This window comes from Petaurus breviceps, unplaced genomic scaffold (genome assembly GCF_028583685.1).
Source record: "Petaurus breviceps papuanus isolate PSGF00001 unplaced genomic scaffold, PetGlider_PUasm1.0 90879, whole genome shotgun sequence".
In the NCBI taxonomy this organism is placed as follows: domain Eukaryota; kingdom Metazoa; phylum Chordata; class Mammalia; order Diprotodontia; family Petauridae; genus Petaurus; species Petaurus breviceps.
In genome coordinates, this window is record NW_027187368.1 from 9,491,031 (window position 1) to 9,515,255 (window position 24,225).

At 41.3% G+C, this 24,225-nt stretch overlaps 1 protein-coding gene across 1 annotated transcript in view; it reads right to left on the reverse strand.

Moving 5' to 3' along the window:
- The window catches only part of PAPPA (pappalysin 1), a 306,500-nt gene that overhangs the window by 5,405 nt on the left and 276,870 nt on the right, over positions 1–24,225 (reverse strand). The window contains exons 19-21 of the mRNA XM_069073822.1: positions 21,657–21,766; positions 16,340–16,411; positions 7,265–7,363 (exon numbers count right to left, since the gene is read on the reverse strand). Of these exons, the coding sequence (XP_068929923.1) occupies positions 7,265–7,363; positions 16,340–16,411; positions 21,657–21,766 (281 nt within the window). The remainder of the gene's footprint in view (positions 1–7,264; positions 7,364–16,339; positions 16,412–21,656; positions 21,767–24,225) is intronic.

A 24,225-nucleotide genomic window follows, 5' to 3' on the forward strand; every position in this document is an offset into this window, starting at 1 on the left:
TTCACATAGACCATTAGAGCCTTGAAGAAACCACATCAGATGTGCAGGGCACATATTATTATATCTGTGTTGTTGATGAAGACACTGAGGCTCAAAAAGGTAAAGACACATAATGTGACCCACATGTACGCCATGATTTTTTTCCCAATACACCTTGCTTCACAAGGTGTGCAGCAAACATGTTCAACCCCTCTCCCTCAATTTAGATGGAAGTGGGGCTGGGTTTAAATTTTGAGGTTCTTGCCAAACTTTACAAAACTATTTCTGAATAGGCATCTGGAGATAGTGGAGGCTGGAGAGGGAGGATGCACTTCCTGCAAGAGCTGTCTGGGTGAAAGCTAAGCATTATTTATTATTATTATTTGAAGCTTTCTTCTTCCCCCTTTGTTGGCCAAGTCTGAATTCAGGAGCTGCTGTTTCTCCCACTGGAACACATGTAAGGACTGCCTCCTCAACCTGTGTAATCACTTCAGGAATGCAGCCTGTAGGAGAAACACAGAATTCTGAACTCAGAAGGTCTTGGCTGCTATTGTGAAACAGGTAAGGGCAGGATTCTGACTCAGACTCATGCAGATAACAACCTCGGGAGTGGAGGAGTAGAAGAGAGCAGATAGGCATGAGAACACTGAGTCACAAGGTCGTAGAGCTGGAAGCAACCTCAAGCCGCATCACCAAGAATTCATTGAGCACCTAATATGTGCATGGCACCCTGCTAGGTAGGCACCAGAGACTCAAAGTCAAAACAAAACATAGTCCTTCCCTGAGGGAGCTTATGTTTTACCTCCAGAGATGCAGAATTGTACTCTGAAATGGCTACAGGGTTTTCAAAAGACCCGGATGATGGTAAGGCAACACCTACCTTTGAGTCAACACTAAACTACCACGTTCCCATCCAACCCTTAATGAAATACTACGGACACCTGGCAGTTCTTCTAATTTGACTGGAAGTTTTCCAGGATTTCTTCTGCAGCAGGGATTCTTAGCCTCTTTTTGTATCATGGAACCATCTGGCCTTCTAGTGAAGACTATATACTCCTCAAAAGTATGATTTTCAATGTGTAGTAAAATACATAAAATCACTAAGGAAGCCATAGGTTAGTAACAATCAAGATGTATTTTTTTCCCCATATAAGTTTGCATACTCCTTGCAGTCTACCTATGGATACCTTGGGGAGAAGGGAAGTGAGGTCTGTGGGATTAAGAACGTCATCAGTTTTGCAGAGATTTTAGGAATTCCTGGCATTGGTACCATATGAAGAAACATATAAAGACTGCAAGGACCAATGAGATGAGCGTCAGAAGACTTGAATTTTAGCCTTATTTTTATCCCTAGGGAACTCAAGGAAGCCTTCATGGAAGAAGTGGGACTTGAGTTAGATGGTGACTTGAGAATAGGATAACTTGAAAAGAAGGGAAGGGCATCCCAAGTCATGTGAGCAATTATGAGCAGAGGAGGGTTTGGGGAAATGTGAGGAAAATGAGCTGACTTTTGACAGCAATGCTACTTGAGGGGCAATATGATATTGGGCATACAGCACTGGATTCAGAGTCATAAAGAGCTGAATTCAAGTCCTGTCCTTAAGACATTTGCTAGCTGTGTAACCACTTTGTGCCTCAGTTTCCAATTTAGTGAAACGAGGATCTTTGACTCAATTACCTCTAAAGTTTCTTCTAGCTCTAAATCTGTGAACCTATGATCCTGTGACTGGAGTGGAAGATGTTATGTATGTGTGTGAACTCAGACAAGTCAGTTTCCCTTGTTAGACCACCATTTCATCATCAGTAAAATAAGGGTTGAACTAGATTATAAGTTTAGAATCAGTCTTTTCTAGAACTCACAGTGTATGAACTCTAAAGAACTCTGTCTCACAGCAGCTCTGGGGAATATTCTTTCACAGCTGGAGAATATGAAAAAAAGGATTGCTTTTCTTTGCCAAGAACTAAGGCAAGGGTGGAAGGGGCTGGGTTGTCAAATTCTGATTAGGATCCTAACACCATATTCAAATGTCTATAATATAACAGCAACTAGTTGTAGTAGAGACAACATCCAAATGTAACTCAGGAGACCTCGGTGCTAATCATGGTGCTACTGTTTCCTAACTATGGATTCCTGAAAAAAAAATCCCTTTAACCCTTCTCCTCTTCATTTTGCACATCTATAAACTAAGTGATAGATGATCTTTAAGTAGAGTAATAGAAAAAAATACTGTATTTTGAATCAGAGGATCTGAGTTTGGATCTTAGCTTTGCCAATTATTACATGCATAACTTTGGACAAGACACTTAAACTCTCTGGGGTGCAGTTTCTTCAAGTGTAAAATGAAAAGACTGAACTAGACGGAAGCCTTTATTCATGTATGATTTTAAATGTCAATGGATTTGTGATCTCATTTCCTCCAATGGTACTGAAAAAGAGCAACCCATGTTTTCTCACCCCTTGTGATTCTTGACCAGATTTCCACAAAAATCCTTTGTTGAGGATCTACCCAATATACTAGAGAGTTTCCTCTAAGTCTTTTTAACATTCCATAGGTACCAGGGTCCCATAGACATCGCTGTTCACCTGCTATCCTTTGCTCTGGATTCAGAAAAGACCTGCCCCCTTTTTCCAGTCATAAACATGTGTGGCTCATATCATTAAAATATAGTGTACAAGGGACATTATTCTTATTCAATAAATTAAACAAACTAGAAATTATTTTAAAATTCACAACTAAACTTTATTTTAAAAATATAACCTTTGCAGAGAGCTCCTTTTAGTCAAACTCTTCCCCTTACCTAAAAATTCAGAACGACATTTCAGCCTTAATTTTGTCTGGGCCCTACTCCACAACTCCATATTTTCCTGTGATGGGATGGATGGTAGTGGAGTTTAAGAACTGAGAAAAGTAAAAACGACTTGCTCATAGCCATAGTTTAGCCTCAATTTCCTGACCTGAAAAATGGGCGTATCAGTAGAACAACCTTCCTCTGAGGGTAGTTGCTAGGAAGACACTTTGTAGATCTTAAAGAGCTATGTAAATGTGAGTCACTATTATTCTAGTATCCCAATGAAGAAAGTGCTTCATTCTGAGACAAGAACAAAAACACAGCAGAAGCAAATGATTTTCAAAGAAGATAGGCAAGAGTCTGTTTAGACATCAGCCTAAGCCCACCCTTCACATCTGGGAATGCTGAGGAAATGTCATGGGGTTTCAAAAATGCCATGAACACTCTTAGTAAGGAGAAGCAAGTTGATAACGCTGACAGTAGTAAACAGCTCTGGCTGCTCTACCCTGTAGCCCACTGAATCCTGGCTGGAGTCATTCTGGAACCCCTTTGGTACCATCCATTCAATTCCAAGTTTCCAGAAGCACAAGGCAGTCTGCAGAATAAGTAATAGTGGAGGGGGAGGAAGGTGATGAGGGAAGAGGACCATATGCTGGGAAAGAGCATGTCTGGAGATTGCTGTCAAAGCATTTTCGAAACTTCCCTGATGTGAACAACTCTGAAAGTATGAATAACAACTCCCTTCCCCCTCCACAGTCTGTGCCTGTGCTCCAGTGTGCATCACCTTGTGAATGCAAAGGCTGTATCAAGATAACCAAGGCAGGTCAGGGCAGGGAGTTTTCACTTAATTTCCCTTCATTTGACACCCTTCTCAGGTAAATGTTGACGGGTCACTTGAGGAGGGGGAGGGGACGGAAGACAAAAAAAGGATTTCTCTTTTCTTGACTTCTTAGTCACAAGAATGGTTCCCACAAATCCACCCTCCCCACAAAAAAAAAAGGAATCCCATGGGCCAATAGATTTTACTGGGTCAAACATAGGACTTCAAAGGTCCTGGAAAAAAAAAAGTCTTGAAAGCTAATGGTTAAGAGACAGAGAGAACTTGGAGAATATCATATTCCCACATCTACCTAGTTGGAACACCATGTTTGAGAAAGTGGCAGAATTATCTCATAGCTGTGGATCAGCAGCTGACCCAAGGATTAGGGGAAACCTCATGAACATCATCCTTAGAGTAGAATCCTAAAGACAACAAATCAAAGGAGTTCAGGCAGTTTTATGGGGAGCTCTCTAAGGCTGGAAGGAGCTCATCGGACTGGGGCCACTTCTGTGTCTTAGAGAATCCAGGCCTCATTTCATTTCAATTTTCCCAGGGAATAGAAGCTGAGGGGTGGCTTCTCTATAGTGTCTGGCTTAAGAGGCAAGTTTCCAACATATATAATGATGTCCAAGGAGGAGTACGGAGGATATGTGAACCACTGACAGGTGACAATCCCAGCATCCTTGGAGGGCTCCATCACCTTGACACTTCCCAGATCTCTGCCAGCTTTCTTCCTGGAGCTTCAGAGGCTGAGAGCTCTGGGCCTGCAGTGAGCTAGAGATGGTTGCCAAACCGCACAGAGTACAAAAGCCACATTACTCTGCTGCTCAGCAATTAGCTACACTTCCCATCTTCCTGCTACTGATTGTGAAAATACAAATGCAATTAGTCAAAATAATCACTCAAGATTTAGTGGCATGACAGACCACCCCAAGGCTTCAGGGAGATACCCTGTGCCTTGGGCGGAGCGGGGGAGAATCGTGGTCAGATCCCCCAGTTTGTAAGGACCTGGAGGTCACCAAGTCCTTGAGCAAAATGCCATTTGGGAACCTTCTTCTTGGGAGAGCTGTTCTGTTGGGATAGCTGGGCTTTTTGGAAGCCAGGGATGTCTCCCAAGCCAAGGCAACAGTGGCTGTCACTGCTGCTTTTAATTTACCCTTTGTCTGAGAAGAAATCCCTTGGCTGGGGGCCACGGAATGCACCAGGTCAATGAATATCTAGATTCCACCAAGACACTAAAGGCCCAGTAGACCTTTGCATTAAAATCCAAACCTTATTCAGATTGAAAGATGCCTTTGCCATTGAGGAGGAATCTAACTTGTGCTTACCCCTACCCCACCAACCCCACTGAAACTCATTTTTGGAGTTCTCCAAGGGCAACATGATTGGAGTTGGAGGGGACCATAGAGATTGTTGTCATGCAGATTGGATGAAGTGGCCTCTGAGATCTATCTCTGAAACTCCATTATCACTCTTGTTCTTGTAACTTACACTGTTCTTATAAGGAGCTTTTATTTTCTCTTATTGAAATCTACCTGGTAGTACAGTTATTGATGTCATAACATACCCCTCCCTCCAAAAAAAAAAAAAGGATATAAGTTCCTTGAGGGCAGAAGTGATTTTCTCCCCTAATCTTTATATATTTACTACTGAGCATGACAGCTCACTTGTATTAGGTACTCAGTCATTTTGAAAAAAAAATTACAGAATCACATAATGTTAGAACTGGATGGGAGCTTAGAGGTCATCTAGGACAATTCTCTCAATTTAAAAGTGAGGAAACTGAACCAAAGTCGAGTTGTTTGTCCAACGTCAGATGGCTATTAAAGAACAGAGATGGGACTTGAACTCAAGAGAAACAAGACTTTGTGGAATCATGTCCCAGCTTCTCAGGATTCCAGGAGATCAAAGAAAGGCCAATGCCAGTGTTAGCCATGTCACACCCCAAACCCAAAAACCTGAGGAGAATCTTTCCAGTAATAGTGAAAAGCTTTCCTCAAAGCCTCTGAACTGATTCTTTGTAGACCCATGGTCTCCCAGATCACTGGCTACTCAGCTGGATCATCCTTGGGGACTGCGGATGTCCTGGAAGAATGACCTCTTTCCAGGGGCATTTTGAGAACACCAGCTCTGAACACCTGACTCTCTGTGCAACGCCATAAATACATTTAATCCAGGACCCATATTCCCACCATTATTTAGTTGTATTCTTCAATCTAGTGATACTGGTCACCTGGCTGTTCCCTCATACAAGAGAATCTCCAGAATCCAGGCATTTTTATTGACTGTCCCTGATGCCCGAAGTCCTTTCCCTCCTCACCTCTGTCTCCCAGCTTCCTTCAAGTCCCAGCTAAAATCCCAGCTTATTTTAAGAAGCCTTTCCCAGTCCTCTTTAATAGTAACACCTCCCATCTGCTAATTACTTCCTATTTATTTTGTATTTATCATGTTTCTGCATCATTATACCTGTTGCATCCCCCATGATATTGTGAACTCATTGATTCCAATTCCTTCTTTCATCTCCCCTTCCTCTTACTTGACACAATTCCCAACATACAGTAGGCACTTAATAAATGCTTGCTGAATGACTGAATGCAGATACTCCTATGCTAAATGTTTTTTTTAAACCAATAGGTTACAAATGGAATTTAGTATTTCAATAAGGGGAAAAAGAAAAAGGATACCAAGTCCATTTTGACTCCTGAGAATAGCAATACTATGTAGAATCTTTAGTGCCAAACTTGAAGTTCAGAATGTTACAATAATAACTAGAATAAGATTGTTTTCCTTGCAAAGTCCTATCACCGTCAGCTCATTTTCTCTTTAGAAAGTCTTCATTAGAATAAAGGAGAAAGCAAGGCCCAAAGATGTAAAGAGACATTCCCAAGTATACACCCCTCATTTCCTCATTTTACAGAGAAGAAAAATGAGACCAAAAAGCATGACTTGCCCAAGGTCACCAAAACAAAACAAACCCCCCCCCAAAACATAAGTAACAAAACTGAGATTTAAACCCAGGTCTTCTTATTTCAGGAAATCCAATATTTCTGCCACTATTCCATGGTGCCTCTCTCAGATCTCTTCTTTCTGGCTCACCTTACCCTGAGAAGGCTTGTTACTTTTAGTGTCTTAATGTTCTCTCTCCTACATTGCTGCCTCTTATATACAATGATTTCAGTTTTATTTGACCTTTGTGTTTTTCTTCAATCTATAAAACCCAGGTAAGATAAAGTGGTCTTAAACTGGAACTGAATATTAAAGATTTTTTTGGGGGGGGAGAGCAGGTTTAAAAATGGACTAAAATCCCATTTGGAATTCATGTTTCTAAAAACTTCAGTTCTACAGAACATGGCTGCAAAATCAGAAGAAAATGAAAAAAAAATCTTCTTAGCAACCAAAATAGACATTACAAAACTCCAGCAAACACATGTATTTTATTTCATAGGAAAAGCCCTTTGATTCTCACCTATATAGCCTGTTAACTCTTATTTAGTACACAATACTAACAAGTTTGCTTGCCCATCTTGCAACAGATTAGAAGCAGCAAATTAGAAAGCTTCCCCAGCTGGATTCATCCTTGAGACCAAGGAAAAAGGCACATGGAAGTACCTTGGGGTTATAAGCTAGATATTTGGTGATGGGCTCCTCCAAGAAGGAGAAATAGCCCTTACTTACTTTTTTTGTCTTAACTGTAGAGGCACAACAATCACCCCCATCATAGTTGCAGAAGGCTCGGTTGTTGATGGCATCACAGTAGTTATCTCCCATGAAAGGCTATTGAAAGGAAGACAAAAAATTGAAAAGGGTCCTCAAGGCACTGTAGGCTGACTTGGGCAGCCATATCATGGAGTTATCTTGTGGTGAGGTTGTAGCCTTCTCTCCTGGGTATCAGAGCACCTGAGATTCCCCAAATAAAGGCAAATGCCTTAGAGCACTGGGCCAAGGTTCCCAGTCAGTTCAAGAAGAACTGGAAGTAAATGGTGCCTTCTTCCCGTGTGCATATAATGTCCTTTCACAGTTTCTCCACCTCTACCACTAACAGGGAGCTGAGCCTTTTACAGGCTTACCCACTACCTATGGGGGCAGGCAAGGTCCCAGAGCCAAGAGTATTCCCCGAGGGGGTCCTCAAGGTCTTTCTTATAGACAAAGTGGATCAGACCCACCCAGACTCTGCCATATCAGCCAATGCCTCTGGGCCCTGCACCAGCATGTGGGGGAAGGAGGTCTCAGTTATACCTGTGGACTGAATGTGAGTGTGTAGAGGAAGGGAAGTCAAAGAAAGGGAAGAAGGAAGTGAAGTGGCTCATTAATGGGGTCCAAAGTCAGCTAAACAGTGGGAGAAGGTAGTGAGAAGGCTTGCAGCCTCCTGAAAGGTCTGTTTCTCCTTCTTATTATCTGCCTTATTTCTACAGGAGATGCTCCTGGAATCTTTACTCCAGATAGAAGCTACTGCTCTCAGGTTAGTAATGTCAGGACCAAGCAGGAGAGGCAAAGACAGGGGACATCAGTAAGTCAGGTAATAGTAGCTGAGCAGTTTTATAGCTCAACTACATCTGAAGACTATTAGCAAATATGCCTTTGAAAAGTGAGGAATTGGGGTCAGTCAGAAAGAGGGGCTAACTTCAATAAATGACTGTCCTTTTCTAGAGATACAGTGAGGCATTTTGGACAGGGCCCTGGACTAGGGGTCAGGAAACCTGAGTCCAAATCCTAGTATCATATACCCCCTAGCTGTGTGACCTTGGGCAAATCATTTAATTACTCTGGGCCTCAGTTTCCTTATCTAGAAAACAGAGATGGGAATAACAATTGATTTTCCTTGGCTGACAGGACTGTTGTGAATATTTTTTTTAACTTATAGTTAAGCAGAAATATGACTTGTCATTTTGCAGATTCCTTCTACATAGACTCAGATGTCAAGAGAGATGGAAATATATTACAATGAATAAAATGTGAAATATAGAGAAACTGCATCTAGTTGAAAGAAGAGTCAAATAATATAAGAGCTACCTGCTGTCTCCCTATAAGTGGGATAAGTGACAGAGAAAGGAAGGGGAAGATATTTAGCACACTGACTTGTGAGGCAGAGGACCTAGGCTCAAATCCCACCTCGGAGATTTACTACTTGTGTAAACTAAAACAAGTCAATGAATTTTCTTTAGTGCCTTCAGTTTCCTCAGCTATGAAATGAGGAATTTAGACTAGATGACACCTGAGGGCCCTTTCAATTCTATATTCTTGTATATATCTTCTGGTATGCAGTTTGTGGATTCTGCAATACAGAAGGCCTTAGTACATGTCTAAGAAAGCCAAGGATTCTTCCAGAGAGCAGAAAGATTAGAATCTATTCAGAAATTACAGGACTCCTAATACAAATAGATCCTGCCCCACACGGGTACAGATGTAATTGAAGGAACAGGGGATATCCAGAGGATGAAGGCAAATAACAGACTGGGTTAGTGTGAATGCTGATGCCATCTATCTCTGTACCTCTTCACTGGGAAAATCCTAGCCTTAATAGCAAGGTGTAATGGAAATAGCTCAAGTCTGGTAAAAGACCTCCTTGGGCGCTAGACCTAAGCCTGGATCTAGAGACCTTGGTCAAGTCACTTCATTTCTTTGAGCTCACTTGTTTCACATATAAAACAACAGGGTTGGATTAGATGATCTCTAAGGTCCCTTAAACTCAACTGTGTTAAAATCCTACATTTTAGGGTTTAGGGTTGATAGATTCAGGGACCTCTGAGGTTTCCTAGTCCAATCTCTCTCACCTCATAGAAGATAAAACTGAGGCCAAAGATACTTTAGTGACTTGACTAAGGTCACAAATACTGTCATGGGCAGGATTTGAATCAGGTTCTTTGTCTCTATAACCAATGTTCTTTCCATTATCTAGGGGTCCTTAACCGTGTGTGTGTGTGTGTGTGTATCTACTTCTCATGTTTTTAAATGCACAAAATACATAGGATTCTTTTAGGGAATATTGAAATACAGTTATTAAAATATTTTTAAAAGCAAGTTCATGAGTCCCAGGTTAAGAATCTTTGCTATGTGCCATCCTATCTGTCCGACCCTTGGCATCATAGAGAACTATATGGTGCTATGGAAAGAACACTGGTGATATGTATTCAGTCTGATATTCATTGCCTGTGTGACTTTGGGTAAACCACATAACCTCCATGGGCCTCAGTTTCCTCATCTGTAAAATGAGAGAGTTGGACTAAATGACTTCTGAAGTCCTTTCCTACACTAGATCTCAAAGCTGCTAGGTGGCACAGGGGATAGAGAGCTAAGCCTGAGGACAGAAAAACCTGAATTCAAATTTGACCTCTGACCTTAACTGGCTCTGTGAACCTCAGTAAGTTACTTAAATTCTGTCTGCCTCAGTTTCTTCAACTGTAAAATGAAAAAACCTCAAAGGATCAAATAAGACAACATCTGTAAAGTGCTTAGTACAGCACCTGGCACAGAGAAGTGGCCATATACATGCTTATTCCCTCTCCTTTCCCCAGAAGATTCCTCCTACCTCTCACATTCCCTTCCAACTCTAACACTGATTTATGTTCTAAGGTCCTTTCCAGCTATGTTTTCAGTTCTAACATTAGCTTTAACATTCTAGGTTCTCCCTGTTCTAATGTTTAGAGTGAGCTCATCTAAAGAGGCAGCCTTGGTTCCTACAGCTGTATTCGAGATCTCTCTGTGGGTTTTCATAAAGTGGCTAGGCTCTCATTAACCCTGTTGACCCCACTTTTTCCTCCCCCAGATCTCATAGGGCCTAGTACCACCAGGTTTCTTTTCACCACCTCCCTCTTGGTGTCTAAAGGAAGAACAAGGATTGACCTTTCCCCTAGAAATCTCTCTAAGGAAGGATGAGCTAAGAAACTATCCAGAGCTCAGAGCTCATGCGAGTGTGTGTGAATGGCTGAGTGACAGGAGAACTACTCTATGATTGCATTATTAAGTTTATATTAAAACAGAGGCACAAGCGCCAACCAATAAGGGCTTCAGTTCCCTTATCCCCTGAGGGGGCCTACTTATGACCTAACATATATTGAGATCCAAAGGAGGTGCATGCTGGGACCCATCCTGGGAATGAAAGGAGGTAGTTTGGTAAAAGATCAGCCATTTTATAACAATAATAGCCATCCCAATTTTTCTAATACCCAACTGTTTACAAATCAACCTTCAGTGGACAGACTACTTGATGTAGAATTAGAGGACTTAGGTTTTTAATATTTGTTTTGCCACTTACCACCTATGTTACTTTGGAAAAATCACTTAACCTCCATGTGTCTGTTCCCTTACCTATAAATAAAGATGAGGGAGATGGCCCTTGATACCTTTTCCAGTTCTAAATCTGCGATTGTCTCTTTTCTGCACAATGCCCCTGTATGGGGGGTATAGTTTCCTGTTATTCTCATTTTACAGATAAGGAAATTGAGGCTCAGAAAAGTTGTGACTTGCTTACAGTCAAAAGGTTAGTGAGTGGTAGAGGGACTCAGACTCAAAACCAGGTCTTTCCTCATAATACTATGCTTTTTGGGTTTATATTCTGATACCAATAAGAAATCATCTAAAGAAATGACAATGAAAGTCAGATTTGGTGGGGAAAATGTTATGTTAATTCTTTGTGAAAAGATGCCACTTTTTAAAAATGTAAAATTTGCCCTTGAATGCCCAGGAATTCAAACAGAAGTCTGTTTGCTTGTAAAACCAACAATGTGATACATAATGTATATTTTATATATTATGAGGAAATAAAATAGAGAGGAAATAAAAGTTACATTGCTTCATACAGTTCTTTCCATCTTTCTTCATATTTGCCATTTTATGGCACCATGCCCCTTCCATTGCTATATGAGAATTTAGTCAACTATTCCTCCTTTCATTAAAACTTATAAGTTGTTTCCAGATTTGCCCTATGTACGTCAAATAAAGTATCTAAGAATATTTTTATACTGGGGGGGAAAATCTAGCTCACCTGAAGTAAAATGAACTAGAAATAACTAGTTCCTTCATTTTCAAGGCAAAGAAAGGGCCTCTTAAAGGATGTGGTACTTGAGCTAAGCTCTGAAGTGAGCGAGGGTTTCCAAAAGGCTAAGGTGAACAGAGAGAGTATTTTAGGCTTGAGGTACAGCTTGTAAAAAAAGGTCCTGAGCTGGGAGATGGAGTGTCGTGAGTGGGGAGCAATGAGTCAATAAGTCAATGAAGAGTACTTGCAAGAGAGTAAAGCATTATTACACAGGAAAGATAAGCTACAGCCAAACAGTAAGGGTTTTAAATGTAAAAGCGAAGCTTATATTGGCCCTTAGCATTAATAAGGAGTCACTGAAGTTAGGTTTTTGTGACACCACTTGGTCATAATTGCCTTCCTACCTCTCTGATGAATCCTTTTCAAATTCTTTTGCATGATCTTCATCCCTGTTTGTACCTCCTTTTTGCTATTTTGGGGTCAATCAATAATCTTTTAAGCAGGGGAGTTATATGGTTATCCCAGGGCTTTAGAAATATCAGTTTGGGGGCTGGGCAAGAGTTGTGATGGCAAAGAAGTATAAACTAAGGGGATGACCATCATGTGGAGGAATGGACGAACAAATTATGGTATATAAGTGGAACAAAATATTATTGTACTATGAGAAATGAAATGGGAAGATTCTGAAGAAAACCAGGAAGATTTTTATGAACTGATGCAGAACCAAAAGAACAATTTATACTATAATAGCAACACTGTAAAAAACACACAAAACCCCCCCCCAAACAAAACACTTTTGAAAGACTTAAAGTCTGTCATTAAATATTATTCCAGAAGGTTGTGGATTAATATGTAGGACAAGATACAGATTTTGGGATATGGAAAACATGGGAACCATTTTGCTTAAAATGTAGATTGTTATAAAGGTTGCTTTTTTCCTATTTTTTTTCCATTGGGGGAAGGAGTGATATAAAGGAAAGAAAATAGATTCTTATTAATTGAAAAAAATTAAAGAAAAACAAAGAGAAGGGGGAAGGGAAGAATCATTGAAGAGGTAAGCTTCTGGAAGAAAAGGGAGGGGATGAAACCAAGGACACAATTAGAGAGTTCGGTCTTGGCATGAAGAAAGAGAAACTTCTGCATTAGAGATTAGAATAAAGAAGAAAAGAACAGATGGTGACGTTGAGGTGATTTGAAGTATGGGATTAGGGAGGACAGGGAGCTCCTCTGACAGTGTCCTTAAATCTTTGGGGTATACATTCTCAGTTCCTTTAATCAGTCCCCATACCTCATGAACTCAAGAACTTTTCCATCCCAGCTGCCCTCTCCTAGATATGTTTTAGTTTAAAAATGCCCTTCTTGGGGTGGCTGGGTGGTGCAGTGAGTAGAGCAACGGTCCTGGAGTCAGGAGGACCTGAGTTCAAATCCAGCCTCAGACACTTAACACTTTACTAGCCATGTGACCTTGGGCAAGTCACTTAACCCCAATTGCCCTGCCCTCCCCCCTCCAAAAAGAAAAAAAAAACAATAAAACTATGCCCTTCTAAAATGTGTCACTAAGAATTGATCATGATATTCCTAATGTGGTCTGACTATCACCAGCTTATTTCTGGAAGCTCTGAGCCTTGTCCTGAAGCCTAAGATCCCACCAACTTTCTTGTATGTCACTTCACATTCTTCTTTTACATTAAACTTTTAGATCACTTCAAACACCAATGTGACTTTTTCAAGTAAGCCTCTGCCTAAGTATGGCTACCCAGCCTTTTATTTGTGAAGTGAAGGTTACTCAGCTCTCAATCAGAAAAGCTGAATATCTTAAAAGTTGTCTAGGGGCACTGGTCAAGAGATATGGGGTAAATTTTTAAAAATAAAAGAAACAAACAAAAATCAGACCCCAGGAATTCCAGACTGGTCTGTCTGGCTCTACTGGGACAGGGGTCCAGTCACTCTCATTCACCTGCTGACTTTGTCTTTCAGTGCAGGGCCACCACTGTTCTAAGCACATATCACAGGGATGGGGGAGGAAAAGAGCGGTATCCTCTTATCCCCGTGCCAGGGAGATAACAATCAGAGCATGGTCAGGTGAGGGCCTCCCTGAGGCCACTAGTGCTGAGTCAAAGGAGAGATTGAATTCTGCTGTCAAATTGTCCACTTAAACTGCTGATTGAGCAGTCTCTTTAGCAAGGGGGTGACAGGGAAGGGAACAATACATGTGAAACTGAAAAAAAAAATACAAAGCATTTGGATAACTCTGGCTTTTTCCTGAAGTGCTGGACTAGTCATAGTTGCTGGAGGGGATACCAGGTGACTCTTTGCCTAGTGATTTTCATTTCTGTACCACAGTGGACGGCAGAACCAGTAAAGGGGCTGAGCAAAAAATGATGACAGAAGCTGGAGATCTGGGCTCTGGCCCTGAGATGTCAAAGGGCATCCCTCTGGAGAATGCAGTGCTGTATATTTTTATATCATCTCAGAATTTTGAGTTAAAAAGGGTCCTTTAGGTAACATTTTTCATAGTGGGCAAGGTATCTCTTATGAACATAGAGCTTTCTAAGGTTTACAAAGCACTTTCCTCACAAAACCCTGTGAGGTTAGTGGCCCATGTTGTTGCATTCTTTCCATTTTTAAAAATGAGGGAAATGAAGTCTAGAAAGGCTAAGTGACTTGCCAAGCATCACGCATTTACTAAGTAGCTGAGGAAGGGTTTGAATCCTGGTCCTCCTGACTATAAGTGCATTCCTCTGACCTTTACATAAAGCTGCCTCTGAATCCAAATTCAGTGAACTTCCCCACTATTGTAGCTGTGGGATTCAGAGGTAGCATCTATGATTTTCTCTTGATAGTATAGGAAGAGCATTTGAATGTGGCCTTATGGTCATCTCTACACACTATCTAGGAAGGGTGAGGGAGTAAGTAGTAAAGTCCTCCAAAGTGAGCCTCACACCATTACTTCCTATTAAGTGATTCAATGGCCAAATAACAATGACTATGATTGGCCAAAAGAGAGCCTCTGGAGAGAGGCAAGTTGACTCACTTGTTTATCCTAATGAATCATCATATACATCAAAGAATTTTGGAACATGGTGTGATAAGGGTTTGTCAGAGTCTTCAGAGACGCTAACTGGAAGTGGCAGAAGGAATTCTAGACTAATGAATTTGTAAGGGTTTAGAGACAGTCATCCCGTGTCTTATACCAAGGTAGAGATGATACAACTAGTTTTTTGATAAAATTTGGTGAAAAGTGATTTCTCCCTTGAAAGAATCACAATCTCTACTTCTTACACCGATTAGCCCAATAGCCTCCCTGTGTGGAAACTCAGGCCAACATTCACATCTGTCTTGAGGGAATACTTTCTAGTTATCTTATTTCTTGAAAGTGGTAGAAGAATTACACCTTCCCTCGTTTGCAATACTTTGGGGGTTTTGCAGATTATCATCAGCAACCTGTTCCCTAGACATCAATCTACCCAGTGTGTCTGGATCATCCAGCCAGCCACAGATGCCCGGAGTGACTGAGATCAAATGGGGATCCACTAGATAGAACAAGTAATTCTGTTTCTGTTCAGTGACAAAAACAAATAAACCAGAGACAGATCTCCTGAAATTATCAGGTTAGCCCTTTTAAAGTTGCCAAGGATCTGATGATCCCAGCAAGAGAGGAGTTGCTTGTGATTATGTTCAATTAATAGTAAGATTATTTAAATTGCCAAAGAACCTCTGCTTCCCTTCATAAATCTCTCTCCATGAAGGACCACAGCCTCTGTAGGAGAACATTCATCCTTCATTGAAATGTCTTCAAAGGGGATTAACAAAACAAACAACTATTAATTAGGACAGACATACTATGAACGTTTAATTTTTGTACCTCAAGGGTCCAGAGGGGTCAGCATAGAGAAGCCTAGAATCAGGGAATCATAGAGTTGGAATAGGCTTTGAAAGTCACTAGTACAACTTCCTACTACCCTCCCTGACAAGAAGTCATTCAAATTCTGCTCGAGTATATCTAATGGCAGGAATTTCCCTACCCCATAAAACAACCCGTCCACTCCCGGATAGCTCTAGGTGTTCAAAAGTTCCTTGAGCCAGCATCTGCCTCCCTGTCATTTCCATTCATTGGCATTAATTCTCCATTCTGCAGTTGCACAGATTAAGTAGGTTTCCTTTTCTCGGAGAGAGCTGCAAATATTTGAAGAAGTTTGTTTTTATTGCTGTTGTTTGTCCTTTGTTCTTGAAAAGAACCATTTGAAGAGGCATGAGTCTGGGAATCCCCCCTCATGTGAAGATAAGTGATAAGATCATAGCAATCAAGGGGAAAGAGCCTCAGAGGCTATCTATCCTAACCTGCTTGTTTTATGAAAAAGAGAAGTTAAATGACTTGTAGCTAGGTAAGAGAGGCAGCAGGGTAGAGCAGTGAATATAGCCTGGACCTGCAGTCAGGAAGACCAGAATTAGAATCCTGCCTCAAATACTTACTGGCTTTGTGACCCTAGATAAGTCACTTCATCTCTGTCTGTCATCTGTAAAGAAGGGATAATAATAGCACCTACCTCCTGAAGTTGTGAGGATAGGATGAGATATTTATAAAGCACTTTGTAGACCTTAGAGTGCCATGTAAATGGTAGTTATTTTTGCCCAAGGTTGCATAGGTAGCAAGTGGTCAATCTGGAATTCAAATCTGGATGGCTTGATTCCAAATCCCTTGCTCTTTTTAGAAAGATTTCTGTTTGGAGAACTAGAGAGAGGTTTGTTTGTTTGTTTGTTTTTCCTGAGATACCTACCTCACAGCCTTTTACACAGTGAATCAGAGATGGATGAGGATACCACTTGAGTCCAGCGGTGCAGACAACTCTCTGAAGGCAAAGGGGCAGAAAGAGAAAGAGACACAAGAGAATTCAGATGAGGCATTCTTCTGTGCGACTGGACCATTTTCAACCCCCTGAACTTCTCTTGGAATCTCCAAGGCACAGTCTCCCTCCTGGCATTTACTTGATGCATTAGCCCAGACTCTTGCAATAACAAAAATCTTAAGATTAAACTAATATTTGTGGTTCACTCAATGTGTCATAATTCTATATTTCACTCATAAAAGTGAGGGCAGCCCAGGAGAGAGAGAAAGAGAGGGGTTTTTTTGTTTTGTTTTGTTTTTGCTTTCTTTTTTTTTTTTTTTTACCAAAGGCTCAGACACTAAGTAATACAGAAACAGAATCAGAAATGTTTTCCAACAGGCTCAGTATTGTTGCCCAACAAATTTACTTCAATGTGCTGATTAGTTTGGAGTTAAGGGAAGAATTAGTAGGAGTAGCAGCAGCATGTGTGTGTGTATCCCAGCTACAGGAGGGAATGTGTGTATATATACACATATTCTGTACATATATGTGAACAGATACATATCAACACATGTGAAGAAAGATGTGTGCATAGTATGTGTGTGTACTTGAGAGGCACCTGAAACCAGGCCTTCTTATTTCTGAAGTCAGCTCTATCCACTATGCAGCACTGCCTTCAACTATTAATATCCTGCCTTCTCAGATTATCTTCCATGTTTCTCTGTATATATCTTGTATGTGTCTAGTTTTGGTCTCCCCTGTTAGAATGTAAGTTCCTTGAAGTCAGGGACTATTTGTGTCCTCATATTTCCAGAGTTTAGTGGTGCCTGGTGTGCACTAAACACTTAATAAATGCTTGTTGACTGCCTGACTGATTCAGATTTCCCTCAATTATATATTAAATGTCACAGATTTAATCCCTATCCCCTGTTTTCTGTTTATTATCACCGTCATGGCCCAATATATTCCTATCTCATTACACCCCCCCCACACACACACATATGGAGTTGAACACCTCTTGAACACCTCAGAAACAAAAAAGAAAAAAGAAGCAAAACCAACCAAAGAATCTACCAAGTCTGACATTATATGTAGCATTCTATACTGAGTGCATCATCTTAAAGGAAGTTATTAAGAAAATGCCAAACTTTTCCAAGGTGTATTAATGTAAAGTGTACTGAAATTGGTGTTTTCAAAGCTAAATTTTAATCCAGGATCTTCCACTTCCAATCTGTATCATTTTAGGCAAGTCCCATACTATCTCTAGACCCCGGTTTCCTTACCAGTAAAATGAGGGGGTTGGATTGGATGACCTTTCAGGAGCCTCCCAGTCCTAAATCTATGATCCTACAAACCACTAATCTCTGACCCCCGGTTATAAAATAATGAGGTTTAACTAGAGCATCTCTAAGGTTTCTTGTACCTCTAAATTCTATTTCTCAAGTTGTCATGGTAAAAAAAAAAATCTAGGACCTCTTTTTTCTGACTCTCTTCATTCCCATGACTCCAACTCAGTCCTTCTTTCCTTTAAATCAAAAGGTGTTGGGGAAAATTGCTTACTTTCACTCTATAGAAAACAATCATGGGGCATTAATCACATTTCAGGACAAGTACTTGTAGGGGCTAGAAGGGGGCATTTGCTAATAGTTCAAGACTTCAAAAACACAGGGATTAATATCAAGTGGGGACTTGATGGCCCCTGCCCCTCCCCCTGTTTATTTGAGGGCTAATTTAATCCGTCTGCAAGAGAACTCCAGTGTGTTTTTACAGTTTCTGTCATTTGAGGTTTACCTGACGTGGGTTCAGAAAAAGGACTTTTATACTATCTACATGGGGCTGTTTATCTTTCCGACACTCTTGGATTTTCCACTATTACTCAGGCTCCATGTGCCCCACCTGTCTCACTACAGGGCCTGTCTGTGTGCAGGGGGAAAACGGGAAAAGGGACAGATGGAGAAAGGGTGGGGAGTTAAGAAGGGGAAGGCAGGGTTGTTTATCCCACAAGCAAGGGAGACCGCAGAGCAGGCCCCTCAAACGTCAGCTAGTCTAGCTACGCGCTTGGTGCTGTAGACAGACATCTGGAATACCACCAGAGGCAGCAAGAACACTTCTGTTTATTGCCCTAGGCATTAAAAGAGGAGAGAACACCTCACCCATGCCCCCTCTCCTGTGAACTGTCCCCCAGCACTTTTTATTTATTGCTGGGAAACAAACGTGTGGAAGAAGGTGGACCAAAGGAAGCAGATAATGCAGGGGAAGTCAAGAACCAAGGAAAACCAGGTCCCAGGTTGAGACAAGGGAAATTGAGGGTTATGGAAGGAAAGATAACTGAGCTGGAAGGAAGGGGACCCAGGTTCTAGTTTCAGTTCTATTAATTCACTGTCTGCCTTATATCTTTTAATATTTTTATGTCTAGTCTCCCTCATTGGACTATAGGTTTCTTGAGGACAGGGACCATATCTTATATATCCTTCCCACATTCTCTAGCAGAGATAACATATGTTCAATAAACATTTGTTGAATAAAGGAATGAATGAATAAAGCTATTTCTAGGACATTTTCATTTCTTGAGGCAAGAAAACCCCTATTTAGCTGAACTCAAAGATAAAAGATCATTGGTACAACAAACTTGTATGAGACCTAAATACAGGACACATTGCTTGGGAGTGAGGGCAGGCTTGGTGATTTCTAATCTGCTAAATCAAAGTACTAAAGCCACTCAGATATTGAACACTGGAGTTGCCATTAAAATATGATTATAGATGTGAAAATATGTTTAATATCATATGTTCATATTATATAATATATATTATATCATATAATCATATGATATGATTAATATCATCATTAATATGTAGAGCCTATATCAGATTGCCCAGTTTGGGAGTGGGGGGAGGGGGAGAAAATTTGGAACTCAAAATCTTACGGAAGTGAATGTTGAAAACTAGAAATTAATTGCAAATATGATTATGGAATCTTAAATTGAAACTAGAAGGAATATTAAAACATGGAATATTAGAACATAGAATATCCAGAATACAAGGGACCATGTAAGAATATAGATTACAAATCATTAGATCAGGCCAGCTTCCTCATTTTGCAGATATGAAAATTGAGACCTGTGAAGGCTGTGACCAACGAATCTCCAGGCCAGAGAAGTGAGCTAACTTGTCTAAGCTAGTGATCAAGTGAAACCAGAGCCTGAACCTGGGTTTTCCAGTGTTAGCCTTTTCTCTATGATATCTATCCCCATAAGCCCTTCCTCACCTTGAGAACTGTACCAACTCAAAGTGACTGGAGAGGAATTCATTTCCTAATTTGTCATTATGTTGATATTCTAGCTTCATCATCTAGTAGTGGAATAACTTGTCCCTGGGATATTCTAAGGAACACTTTGGACTGAAAATGGCCCCAGTTCTGTATTTTCACAACAGGGGAGGCAAGGGCATAGTACAGACCCATATTTTCCACTGTATTCCTGGAAATCATCAATCTCCTCTCTCACCCTCCTCCCCCCATCCCCTTTTCTACCACTTTTTTTCTTCCTTCTGGCTAATGAGGCCCCCAGGGACCCATGGAGGTCTAAAACTCGTTATGACTCCCTGTGAACACTGGTATCAATAAAGGAGGGCAGACCCTGAGAACTGGGTGGGGGCTGGGGTAGAGGGGGTGAAACTCAAGGCTTTCAAAGCCTTGGTTTTATTTTGTTCTAAAATTACAACAAATCTCTTTAATTCTTAGAGCTCCAAGAGGGGCCCATTTGGTAGAGATAAGGGTTAGGGAGGGGGAGGGCAGGATTTCCAAGGAAGCTGACACAGGCCTGGCCAGGTCAGTAATATAATCAGAGTCTGGAGCAAAAGAGACACTCATGAGACTGAGAAATTGTTGTTCCATTCTGGGGGGGGGAGGGAGGGGGGCAGAGGCTACTTCAGGAAATGCTGCTTATATGTGTACTCAGTGCACAGACACATACATGTACATGTGTATATGCAAACAAATGAGCTAAGGGCAGTGGGGACACATAAAGACACATAAGCTTTCAGGTATGTGGGGTGATGAGAATGGGAAGAGGGATGAGGCTCAGTAAATGAATGCCTTAGCTTTGGAGTACAGTAATGAGGAGCTATGTGTTTGTCTGGGAGTTCACACGTATGTCTATGTCATATGATGACAGAAGAAAGATGGCCAGGAGGGGGAGAGAGAGAAATGGTAAAGAAGGAAGTCAATTAGGTAGGGAGAAAAAAATGAGACTGGGAGAAAGAAGGGGGAAAGAGGAGCATTAAGAGAGGAGAGGGGGAAAAATGCCTAGGCCAGTGGATGATGTGCTGAGTAAGGCATCCGAATTAGTCACCTCAGCTTGTTTGAGAAATGGGACACCTTCTGTATCGGGTTTTCTGTCTATCCACAAGGAGAATCTGCATTGGGCAGAAAGCAATTCCCATGCCAGAGGCTCACACCCTCACTCTATAGCCAGAAAAAAGTGAGAATAAATGAGAACGTGAAACCATAGGCCCCCATGCCCTACTCCATTCCTTTATTGCAGAGCTGGAAGGAAAAGGCTCAAATCCCATGATACTCTGCGATAGTTCTCTAGCCCGGATCCCTGTAGATACAAGCTTAGAGGTTGGAGGGAGGGATACTGGTAGATGAGCAGCCTCATCTCAGCTCTTGGGCCTGGACTGAGTTATGCAGACATAGGTATACTTGGAATCTCCAAAGCTGAATCCTTTAGAAGGGCAGAGGCAGGAGCTCTTTCCCCCCAATTTTCTCTTATTTAGGGACTATATCAAATCAATAGGTATTCATTACTCTGGGCCAGCCCAATGTTATGTACTGGGAAGGATGTTATTTTTTTTTAATGTAGAAAACCTTTTTCCTTCTACAAATGTATAGAGAATCAGAGAATATAAGAGCTGAATAATAGAACACAGAATGTTCATACACAGAATGTTAGGGTTAGAGAAACTTCAGAAAATAGAATGTTTGAACATTAGGGCTAGAAGGGAATTTAAAACATAGAATGTTAGACTATAGAATATAGGATGTGAGATCTGGAAGGTACAAAAGTTATCTAATCCAGGCCCTTCATCAGAAAAGGGAAGAGCACAGACTAGACTCCAGGACTCCCAGGGCAGTATCTCACTACACAGCAGCATATAATTTTTCACTTTGCTCTTCTGCTCAGAGAGCTAAGCTCCAGATCTGGCCTCCTGCGAATGAACCCAGGAAGTCAACGGGTGGAGAAGGTTAGAAGCTGAGAGTCACTCACCTCCACTCGAGTAGGGTTCATCCAATGGGGGATATCCCGTACAGTCATGTTCACAGGCAGAATGATGGATTCGCTGTTGTGGTCCAGGCACGAGGTGGCACACTCCGCTCCTGAGCAGCCAGCCAGGCAGAAGAGGAGAGAAGAAGCAGAGAAAGGAGCAGGTTAGGGCTCTTGCCATCTCATCAGTCATCATAAGAGCACACATAGGCTCCCTTTCTTTCTGGCAGCACAATTCCTGTGGTGAGCCACAACAGAGCCCTTTACCACTCCATGGGGAGATGAACCTTATGGCTCCACCCCACAAGGGTTCTGACCACCACGCCCACAGTGTGAACATGATGATCAAAGATACTTTTCTTGTGGGATCTCCAAGTAGCACAAATGGGCTGCTGTATGAACTGAATACCCCTAGCGGGACAAGGTAGATGGGGGCAGGGAAAGTAGCACACTGTCTCCCACAGAGCAGTGCGAGGAAAACTCTTGCCCTTCCCTTGAGGAAAGCCAGTATTTCCCTGTCAGTCATGAGATCACAAAATCACAAAATCTGGAAGGGACTTTAAAATAAATGAAAAACACTTAAATAGCACTTTAAGGTTTGCCAAGAACTTTGCAAATATGGTCTCATTTTAGCTGCCTAAGAACCCTGGGAAATAGGTGTTATTATCATTCCCATTTTACAGACGAGGAAACTAAAGCAAGCATCAAGATTAAGTGACTTGTCCAGGGTCACACAGTTAGGGAATGTCTGAGGTAGGACTGAACCTCAGATTCTTCCAAATTCAACACTCTTATCCATTGTATCACCCAGTTATTTCTAGGCTAACCCGTTCCTGATTTGAATCACTTCCTCAATACCCTCAGCAAGGGGTCATCCAGACTTGGAGTGAAGGAAGATCTCTATTAGGGGAAAAATCCATCCCCAGGCAGCCCATTATACTTTTGGACAGATCTATTTGTTGGGAAGTTTGTTTGATTTTTTCTCTTTACATTGAATCAAATGTTTATTGATTGATTGTAATCTGACTAGGCTAGGTGACACAGTGGATAGAACACCAGGTCTGTAGTCAGGAAGCCTTATCTTCCTGAGTTCAAATGCTGACCCCAGACCAGGCTATGTGACCCTGGACAAGTCACTTAACCCTCTTTGCCTCAGTTCCCTCATCTGTAAAATGAGCTAGAGAAGCAAACCACTTGTGTGTCTTTGCCAAGAAAGCCCCAAATGTTTTTTTTTCTCATAATTAATCAGGTTTACCTCCTAGTGAACATTTTTATTATAGTATTTCCCTTTTTGTATTTGTTCAAGACCAAAAAAAAGGAAAATAATGACAATGGACCCAAAGGAATGCACAATTTGTTTAAGATAACAAAAATTCTTCTTGTTGAGCTATTTGTTTCAGCAATACAGGAAGGGAAAAAAATCTTGCCCTTCTGAAGTTCTGAGAGGGAGATGTGGGGGTGTCTGAGTTAATATGAGTTGGATATGCTATCATGGTAACTCTTCCAAGGTTAGAGAGTACATGAAGCCAGACACAAGTAAATAACAACAACAAATCTGCCATTTTGTAACTCCCACTAGTAAGTAATTTTGCCCTTCTGGAGTCAAGCAGTCCTTCCTCAGGACAGCTTTTCAAAAGTCTCAAGTCAGCTAGCATGTCCACACTTCATTTTTCTCTTCTCCATGCTACTCACGTCTAGTCCCTTCAACTCCTTCTCATGCAGAATAATTTCTCAGTCCTCTCATCCCTAACATCAAACCTATCTGTCCTACAGAATGATCCTCCTTATGGGCAAAGTATCACAGAATCAAGAACTGACAAGATCCCTTGGGAGTTTGACTAGTCTGTCTCTCTGTCCTTGGGACCCAATCACACCCAAGAGGGACACCACCTGGTGTTTTTAAATACCTACCTCAATTGCTCATTCAAATGTTTGACATTTGTCATTATCATGAAATGAACCCCCCCCCCATTTACAACCTAAATTCACTCTACGTTGATCCACTCTCTGAAGATGAAGTGATGCAAAGCTGATTATCAGCCTCTGTAAAACATCCCATTAACTTCTTGTAGACAGGGTTTGAGGTGTAGAGAGGGAGCAGAGAATTCTTTCCATTAGATTGTACAATGCAAGAGCTAGAAGGGACCTTATGCCAGAAAATTTAAGAACTGAAAAAGACTTCATAAAGTTAGGTAGGTGTGAGCTTTACAGAAAAGTGATGGAGAGATTTACCCAGGATCACACAATCAGATACTGATAGGGACAGGATTAGACAGAGGCCTTATGACCAACTCTATTTTACTTCTTCTAGTAATGTTGAATAACATATATTATCCTAAATATAACAAAGCCCAGGTAGCCTCTACATTATTGGCAGGCTAGAAAAGGTGTAAAAAAAAGGAGAATATCTCCATTCCATGAGATGTTTATTTTGCAGATGCTTCCAGGTAAGAAAGCCCTCTCTGGTCTGGGATGTGTTATGCTATGGTGTGGTGTGTAGGGTGCGTGTGTGTCTGTCTGTATGTTCGTGTCTGTGTTTCGGCTATGAGATGTAATATGGGGAGCCAAGATG